At 29.3% G+C, this 9,643-nt stretch overlaps 3 protein-coding genes across 5 annotated transcripts in view; 2 read left to right on the top strand and 1 right to left on the bottom strand.

The window, feature by feature from the left end:
• The first annotated feature begins 223 nt into the window (after positions 1 to 223).
• LOC124424062 (ADP-ribosylation factor-like protein 16) lies at positions 224 to 2,098 on the top strand. 2 transcript variants are annotated; one of them, XM_046962564.1, is made up of 3 exons: positions 224 to 1,088; positions 1,149 to 1,234; positions 1,374 to 2,098. In XM_046962564.1, the coding sequence occupies exons 1-3, from the start codon at positions 1,028 to 1,030 to the stop codon at positions 1,692 to 1,694; spliced, it is 468 nt and encodes a 155-aa protein (XP_046818520.1). In that variant the 5' UTR covers positions 224 to 1,027; the 3' UTR covers positions 1,695 to 2,098. The 2 variants fall into 2 exon arrangements, with proteins under 2 accessions (XP_046818520.1, XP_046818519.1); XM_046962563.1 differs by having other exon boundaries at positions 224 to 1,234.
• LOC124424061 (DNA damage-binding protein 1) lies at positions 1,707 to 6,395 on the bottom strand. The gene is made up of 5 exons (XM_046962562.1): positions 6,178 to 6,395; positions 5,954 to 6,102; positions 3,076 to 5,801; positions 2,593 to 2,989; positions 1,707 to 2,512 (listed from the first exon to the last, which is right to left on the bottom strand). Exons 1-5 carry the CDS (start codon positions 6,245 to 6,247, stop codon positions 2,429 to 2,431), a joined length of 3,426 nt encoding a protein of 1,141 aa, XP_046818518.1. The 5' UTR covers positions 6,248 to 6,395; the 3' UTR covers positions 1,707 to 2,428.
• Positions 6,396 to 6,838: 443 nt separating this feature from the next.
• The window catches only part of LOC124424254 (protein adenylyltransferase Fic), a 3,423-nt gene continuing 618 nt past the window's right edge, over positions 6,839 to 9,643 (top strand). The window contains exons 1-5 of one of the 2 annotated variants that reach the window (XM_046963032.1): positions 6,839 to 7,179; positions 7,270 to 7,942; positions 8,671 to 8,742; positions 8,949 to 9,155; positions 9,236 to 9,643. The exon at positions 9,236 to 9,643 is cut by the window's right edge and continues 618 nt beyond it. In XM_046963032.1, coding sequence (XP_046818988.1) covers positions 6,981 to 7,179; positions 7,270 to 7,942; positions 8,671 to 8,742; positions 8,949 to 9,155; positions 9,236 to 9,596 — 1,512 coding nt within the window. In that variant the 5' untranslated portion in view covers positions 6,839 to 6,980 and the 3' untranslated portion in view covers positions 9,597 to 9,643. The remainder of the gene's footprint in view (positions 7,180 to 7,269; positions 7,943 to 8,670; positions 8,743 to 8,948; positions 9,156 to 9,235) is intronic. The other variant, XM_046963033.1, reaches the window with a different exon arrangement.

Genomic DNA, 9,643 nt, shown 5'->3' with positions numbered 1-9,643 from the left:
TAGTATAATAAGTAGCTTTCATATATTAAATATTGTAATATTAGATTTGATATTAATATTCACAGACAGCAATTTTTATCTCACTACATGACTTGTCTGTAACTAACATTGCTAGAAAAATGTATTAAAATATTATTTTCTATTGTTAGTAATTAAAAAGCTTTATATTTTTTAATTTATATTTTTTTAAAGCATATGACTTTCAAAATTATAAAAAAATTATTTTATATGCTATTTACATGTCATTTCGTTTCGTTTGGTTAAGTAAATAAGTTTGATTAAATATATTGTTTATTTAATTTGATTAAGCAAATTTTATTAAGGATATTGTAAGAAAATAGTAATATATAGCATTTCTCACTCAGTTCAACAAATGAAAACTGTACTATTGTGCACATTTGTTCTAAATATTTCTATATATTGTGATATTGGTTTTATTATGTTTTAGATATAAACGTATACATATTATTTTATTACTTGTTAAAGTTTAAAATATGACTGTGTACATTATAATGTGCCCATGTATTTTATATCGATGCACCATACACAACAGAACAGATTGTACTTATAAAATTAATTGTCATATATACATTTTTTTTTTATGTGGATTACAAGAAATAATTATATTATGTTGCTAAGTGTATATGTTTATTATGTATCAGATATTCGTTGTAATAATAAAGAATTTTGTTTGAGTAAATTACAACCATGTATACTATAACTGTGCTGAAGTTCATGGAATATAATAAAATATCACTATGTTGACAATTAATATTGATAATATTTATAGTCTTTTGTAAACATAAAGAAAACTTTAATTATTTCTAAGAATTCTTGTTGTTAGATCAATATTATAGATACATATTTTACGTACGACATACATACATCATCCTTTCAAATCAATGATATATATGAAACGCAATTGTTCTAATAATTTACATATATAAAAGAAAATATTTTTCTTTGTGTTTTTCAGTTTTATAAAATTATCGTGAAGTTTTTATTATTTATAGAATAAGTTATAAACATGTGTTTATGTCTTGGTGCTTTGAAATCTGGTAAAACGCTTCTGTTGAAACGTCTTCAAGGTGACGAAATAGATGATGCGACTCACACAGTACAAACTAATGGTATCAATTTATTTACAGTAAAAAATGATACTGGTGAATTTGACATAATTATTAGAGAGATTGGTGGTAATATGGCACCAATATGGAAACATTATTTCGACAAGGTAATCGTGAATGAAATTGCTATACATACACAATGCTTTGCATACATAATATATATATATATATATATATATATATATATATATATATATATATGTATATGTGTGTGTATATCACTATGTACTTTTCATTGTTTATTAGGTTTATAAATTAATTTATGTCGTGGATACCAGTAATCTTTGCCAAATTAGTGCGGCTGGTGTTTTATTGTACTCGACATTAGTTGAGCCAAGATTAAAAAATATAAAAATTGCACTAATTTTAAACAAGATGGATCTTTCTTATAGACAAATGAGAAATGAAGCTCTTCTAATGCTTCAATTTGCACGTTTGAAGAAAGAAATTACTCAGGAGATAAGTGTAATTGAAACTAGTGGAATAACAGGACAAGGTCTTGAAGACTTACGCAATTGGTTATTTGATCCATATACTTTAAAAATTGTAAAAAATACAAAAAAATAAATTATCGCAAAGTAATAGTAAAAATCCTATCTCCAAATGGATGACTCTCTTTATTTACATTCAATCTTACAAATATGTAAATTTATTGTTATAATTCCATTTAGCGGCTAAAACAGTCATTTTATTAAAACAATTTGGTAATAACACAAATATTTATACCATAGTACTTATACAGTTGAAAACTGTTAAATAATGTCTATTTATATAGACAGTAGTAATTGTTAGCATGCTTTAAAACGATATCGAAATAAGGGATAGTGAGAATAATAAATGATAAAGCATTGCAGTATAGTTAAATTTATGGAAACATCACAGATACTTTTTTGTTCTGTTATAATAATTTATATTTGAAAATAATGTATATTATAATAAGAAGAGAGAAAAAAAAAATAATATGAAATTTACTCAATTCATAGGAATCTATCAATACCATTCAGTGCTTATAAAAATATGTAGCATTTAAAAATGCCAATATTTATTATAACTGCAAAACTTGTTAATTTTAGAAACGTTTTCTATGGAAAGGAAACTTGTTTAATTATAATACTTTTTCTATTATTTAATGAAAACGTACATAATAATAAAAAAGTTCTCAAATAAATTCTATCCTTTAAGTAAATGGAACTGTATTTACATTTTGTTCGTTTTAAATTTATCTTTTGGTATATTACCACATATATATATACCACTGGTTTTATATACCACTGACTGCAGAAATCAGTCAAACAAGTTTTTTAATGTATTCTTGTTAAATCTTCAACAATTTTTACGAGATCATCAACCGTTGCTTCTTTCTTCATACCGCTACCATCATCGATCTGAACAGAGATAATATATTTCAAAATGTAGAAAATAATGTTTATAATATTTTTTACTAAAGATTAAGCTTTTTTCTTACCATAAGACCCATGGCAACTTCTGCCATTTTATCATGACTTAAATCAAGAAAACTTTCTATTAAATCGCCATCTATGAAACCCTCACATTGTTCAATCTTTAATTCAGTGTTAAAACTTCTCCAAAAATTATGTTCAATTTTGCCAACACTTTTAATTACACTTGTTAATCTATCTTCTAAGTTACGAAGAAACTCATAAAATGCAAATGGAATTTGAGTAACTAAACCAATAGCACCGCTTACAGTTCCAAATAGTACACAACCTTGAGTTGGTGTGCTTGATTCACCCAAATTTTGCATTACTAAAGAACCATGACGGAAAATATTTATCATATCACCTAAATGAAATTGACCAACTTCTTGCATTTGTTGTCTTTCATCCTCAGAAGTAGCTGCACTATAAAAAATACGCCAAACGAATTCAAAACATTTCGTTCTATTAATAAATACAAATCAATATTTTCTATCTTTATAACATCTTACCTATCTTTTTGACAAACAAAGAGATTGTAGCAATTTTCAGCTCCTAAAAAGGTATCATCATCTAAAATTTCAATGGCTGTCATCCAATTAGGATTGTAATCTCTGGCTATTTCTTCAAAACTACCTTCCATAGTTTTGTATTGAAGAAGTGTTAAAGATCTCATGAGATCTCCAACTAAGACAAAGTCACCTTTGGTTTTAAGATACAGTGCTATAATATGATTAAAATGACTACATTCTAGCCTGAGTTCTTTCTCAGCAGTCCATTCAAATAGACGAACTGTGCTATTGATACTTGCAAGAAGTTTTCCATTAAATTCTACCAATGAATAACATGATCCTTTGATTTCTTTTTCTGCTACTTGAGTAAGTTTTCCATCACCCCAGTGATATAATAATATCCTGCCCATTCTTGGTTCAGTTTCATCAGGATTTATTAATGCAGTTCCCACTACATAATAAGAAGTTGGATCTTCACCTAATTTTGTAGATATTAATGATAAGGCATATTCAGTAGGCATTAATGTATGTGCATGAAGAACTTCAAATGTATGTTGATCTATAATAAGAAGATTGTGGATTTCAATTTCTTGTCCAATCTCACTGGCCGTATGTCCTGTTGGTTTATTATGAGCTGCTATATGACTACTACTAGATGTTGAAGCAGCTTGAGTAGATGCAGAGTGTCTAACAATACTGACACCACTGCTTTCTTGCATATCTACCCGCATTGTGATAACACCAAAAGTTTGAGAACTTTCTTGATATGCAATTCGTCTAGGTGATTCTCCAAGTGGAACAGTTCGTATGTGTAATTTTTGAATTTCATCAATTGTTCCTATAGTTACAGTACTATCTGTAGCCAATGCCAAGCTGTCTGGATATGATTCTGCATTTAATGAACACATGTGATTTACTTCTTTCAAATTAACATTACTAAACACAAGCTTATGATTTGAAGAATAGATGACTGTTGGTCTATCAGAACAAGCAAAAACATTGGTCGTAGATAAGGACCTAAAGGTTCTTAGTACTGTTGGCTGTGTACCTAATGTAACTTTTTTCTTATCTGAGAGAAGACCACTTAGCTTATGCAGAGTAAAGTAATACATACTACCATCTCCAAGTGCACACAGAAGATATGTATTACCTTCAAAACAAGTCATTAAAATTGATCTTGGTATGATTTCACCGCCTAATAATTCCTTATTTATTTCTTCTAAAATAGGTAGAGTTAAAATTCGAACAGAAATATCTGTCCACAAACCTACTGCAACTACACGTGCTTCATTGCTTCCATCCAATGGAGAAATATCCAGACATGCTACCTCATGCTGTAATGTAGCAAATCCTTTTGGAATAATTTGACTATGTATAATCTCCATGTAGAATAAATCATTACCAGTGGCACATAATACTTGAATACCATTGCAAGCAACTACGCTAATGGTTCTTTTATTAGTGGGTTCCCATTCAGATACAACAGATTTACTTTCATTTGAAATCAATCTTGCAGAGCTTGGCGTAATCTGAATAAATAAATCATTAGTCACATTTCCAGTATGAAAGGTTTGTTCGTCTGCAACAAAGCCTGGTATATCTGTTTCTTCAACTTCTTCACCATTCAAAGTTAAAATTCTTGTCTGGCCGACAAAAGAAAGTACTAATGTATTATCAAAATTACCACCACCAATTTTAAGAGCCCACATGCCTTTGATGCCTGGCAAATCGATACTTGCATGTTCTTGAATACCAATACCATTTCTGATGATTCTAAGAGAACCCTCTTTAAAAGCACCGGAACAAGTAACCATTTGACCTTGTCCTTGTCTTTCAAGATCAACAACAGCCATGTCAACTATTGGTGCTAGATTTGTAAATGTTTCCATTGGTACACAATAAGATCCATTTTCATCTGCCTTTGTTATTAACTTAATCAATTGAGAATCACCTAGACGGCTACCAATAAATATTACACCATTATCCAAATAAGTTATACATTCTGGAATACTAATTTCGCCTAAAAGTTCTACTTTTAAGTCTTTTACTACTTGTGTGCCATCAGGTTTCTTTTCTTGTTCTAAAAACAACATGAACAGATGCCCAGCTAGATCTCCTAATAAATATCTGAGCCCTTGATTGTCTACTTTAGCATAGCATGTTATAGTACTTTGTTTAATGATTGGAGGTACAACAGCCACATACGTAGTTCCATCGTGATATAAAATACTCTCTTGTCCTATTATAATTGCACCACAAATTGGAGAAGGCACAGGAATCACCATCATGGCTTCACGTTCTACGTTATCTTGTCTCCATGGTATTTTAACAAATTCTTTATCTCTCAATGAGATTTCATGTGTTTTTACATGCCTTCCATTAATATCTTGATGAATTAAGATCAATGTTGGATTAGCACAACCGTGTAGGAAATGAACATCTTGCACTTGTTGTTCATCCATACGAATCGACGATGCCTTTAACTCTGGATTATGCTTATCCAAAGGAATAATCTTAAAAAGACCATCATATAACCTGAGTCCTATTACACGTGCTTTAGGATCAATGACAGCTTTGATACCAGTTTCTGAAGCTTTTCCAATACGATCAGCTACATTTCCATGTGCTCTGGTTCTTATTTCTATATCTTCTCCTTCTCCAATACATTCCAAAATCATAGCATTGTATCGTGTTGTTAGGAGAAATAACAAATCTTTTCTTTCATACTATATAAATACAAAAAAGAACTTTATGGATATCAACTCAGATTTTATATAGATACATGAGTAAATATGAATATTATATAGAACATAAAGAATAAAGGCCAAAAAGAAAAAAATCATAATTAAGGGATATTGAACAATTGAGATAACCTTACCGGTGGTCTGAAAAATTTTATTACAGCAATTTTTCCATAAATTCCAACTTCCTTTAAGGGCCTCAATCCTTCTGGAGTGACTAGATATATTTCTAATCGTACATTTTTGGCTAATATTAAATTCAGATCCGTTGGTGACGTAAAATTACCTTTAATGAGAGAAATATTAAAAGCAAAGATTATAGAAATGTTTGCTATTATTTGAAAAAAATTACAATACTTACCAGTCACACAAGCAGTGACAGCCGTAGGTTTATGTGCCGTCACCACGTAATGATGAGACATAGCTTTCATAATATTTTTATAAAACCGTTATAAAAGTCCTTTAACGTTATAACTATAAATCTTAAATCTTAAATGAAGTTTTAGAGTGGTTTAGAATTCTTCTCACTAGTGTTTTCAATTTAACCCGCCACGAAGTTGGCTGCGTTAAATTCGATAGGTAGTATTAACTTTCGATATTATTTTCATTCGATATATTGGTTTCTTCATTTGAAACTGACATACATATATGTACTTATACTTTCTCATTATATGTTTTTTTTATATATTATAAGATTAATTATGTTAAAATAATTAAATATTCTGTGAATAATTTACGAAAATTCGAATACATATTCTATTTTATAATCATATTGTACGATTAAGTGTCTATAAATTTTTATATTGAATACTTTGTTATAATTGTAGAATTATTTTAATAATAATGTATGTTCAATATATGATAATTTCGTATCAAGGAAAATATTTCTTTGCGATTTAATTGGATATATATTTATATAAATAATTCATACATATATATATATATAGATATTTATATATATATGTCAGCTGTAGAAAAATGTAGTTTATGTAACAGAGTGAAGAGTATGCAAGTGAATCGAGATAACCAATAGAAATGAACCACATGTATAGGAAAGTCGATTCTAGTCAGTCGTTCTTGCTGTACGGTAAACGTCATAAGAAAAAGGATGATAGAGTTTAATAAAGAAATTAAGTTTTCGATATATTATTATTTTAATAAAAGATGCCACCATTTAGCACCACAGAGAATTATATATTTTGCACAAAGTCCGCTTACGTGAAGAGTGTGAAAAAAAATGATGTAGACGATATGACACCGAATCGGTTAATCGTGTTTCTTGTCTTCGTATCTGGGATTGCAGTCGCCGTTATTGGTACATTGTTAACGCAATATATATATGGATTGTCGACAGATTTTACAGGTATGTTTATAAAACTTTTCATGATAAACAAATTTAATGTTAAAAAATTTTAAACTTCAGAAGTTTTTTCATTCAGGAATTTCTTTTTAGGACAGGAGTTCCATCATGTATTTTCACCATTGCCTTCGGAAGGCATTTTGAATGTTTACGATGAAGCTGCAATGAGTATTATATTACGATCATCTGAAACAGAAAATTCTGAGATAGAAAGAACAGCTGCATCTACGGCTGAAGCACTATCGTCCTTACATTTAGCATTAGAGATGAAGCTTTCTGGAAAACAGAAAAAAGCTATCAAATTATTCCAACACGCTGTAGTGTTAGCACCGCATCATCCAGATGTTCTAAATCATTATGGAGAGTTTTTGGAACATATGCAAAATGATGTTATCAAAGCCAATGAGTTTTATATACGTGCCTTAAGTTATCAACCAAATCATAAAAGTGCCTTAATCAACAGCCAAAGAACTGCACGCGTTGTTGAAGAACTAGATAGGAAATTTTTAAGACGTATTGATCAAAAAAGAAATGCATTATCTGCCATACCAGATAATAATGCTGCATTAATACGAGCTAAGAAGGAAGCTTACTTTCAACATATTTATCATACAGTGGGCATAGAAGGAAATACCATGAACTTAGCACAAACAAGAGCCATTGTTGAAACAAGGATTGTTGTTGCTGGAAAAAGTATTGATGAACACAATGAAATACTTGGATTAGATGCTGCTATGAAATACATTAATGCTACATTAGTTAATAAGTGAGTTATTCTATGATAAAAAAATCAAATCACATGTGACATCATTTTCATATGCATGATATTAATTCTAGTGGTTGGTTTACAAATCTTGATTTATATTTCTCTTTATAATTTGGTATGAACTTCTTGAATTAATTTTAAAATACTTATTCAAAGTTATTTATCTCATGCTTTTGGTATCTTTGGTTTTTTATTGTTTCATTTTTTATTTATTGAACTCATTTTGAAGACAGTTTATAGTGCATGATACATTTTTTAAAACTATTATATTGGGTTGGCAACTAAGTGATTGCGGATTTTGTCGTTTCCTTATTTGAAATCCGGCAATCACTTAGTTGCCAACCCAATAGAAAATAAATTTTTATTAATTGTCATTTATTAGAATTTGGAATGTAATTTTTGCACATAATTAACATGTTGTTATATAATGTGACAAGTGATTATTCCTTAATTTGTTGCAAATATATTTGTATTTAATTTTCAATGTAATATGCAAAAATTCGATAATTAAAATTTAGAATTTTTTAAAATCTTAACTTTTTTGAAAAGTACTTTTATAAAACATATTAAAATTTTTATCACAATAAACTGTTTTAAAATATAATTATATTTCTACAATATTTCATATAACTACTTCATATCATTATAGTATAAAACTTATATTACATGTAACAGGTTAATAAATTCTTTTATTGTGGCTAAATGCTGTATCTAATGCTTTTGCTTAGATTGAACGCTCCAGACTGGAATGCTTATAATACAGCTTGCTGCGGTACTGAGAGTGATCAAACGTTCCAAACGTGAGCATTGTAATATAATCTTTAAAGTTACTCATTTTGTGTTGTAAAACATTTCTCATCAGTTTTATAAATGTGTGGAATTGGTTAATTGTTAATTCTTGTCGTACAATGCTCTGCAATTAAGGAAAACGACTTGTCTTCTAATTTCTTCAACTTGTACATTTGCATAGGACTATACTGAATCTAAATATTCTTGTTATTTGCAGAGTAGGATCAATCTCTATAAAAGATATATTAGAAATACATAGGCGAGTTTTAGGACACGTAGATCCTATCGAAGGCGGACGATTTCGACGTACACAAGTTTATGTAGGTGGACACGTACCTCCAGGCCCTGACGATATTCATTACCTTATGGAAGAATTTGCTTTGTGGCTAAATAGTGAGAGAGCTATCAGAATGCATCCAGTAAGGTAAAAGAATATATTTTTCTCTTTAATTTATTTAAATGAAAAATTTACTTATTATTAATACGTATAAAAATATTTCGTAGGTATGCAGCTCTTGCCCATTATAAATTAGTGCATATACATCCATTTTCTGATGGTAATGGTAGAACATCCCGTTTATTAATGAATATGATTCTTATGCAAGCTGGATATCCTCCAGTCATTATTCAGAAACAACATCGTCATAAGTATTATGAAAATTTGCAAATCGCTAATAGTGGCGATGTTAGGCCATTTGTTAGATTTATAGCCGAATGTACGGAACAAACATTAGATTTATTTTTATGGGCCACTAGTGAATTTTCTCGGCAAGTCCCAGCCTTGAGCCAAGATATTTTATTTACAGAAAAGCAAAACACAATTATATTAGAAGATGAGAGTAGTGGTGATTTTGAGGACGATTAAGAAATGAAACCAAAGTTATTAGATAAAATGTAAAAACCGTATGCCAA

The sequence above is a fragment of the Vespa crabro genome, chromosome 5 (assembly GCF_910589235.1).
Source record: "Vespa crabro chromosome 5, iyVesCrab1.2, whole genome shotgun sequence".
Taxonomy (NCBI): Eukaryota; Metazoa; Arthropoda; class Insecta; order Hymenoptera; family Vespidae; genus Vespa; species Vespa crabro.
The sequence above is the reverse complement of the archived record's forward strand: the minus strand, read 5'-3'. Positions and strand labels throughout refer to the sequence as shown.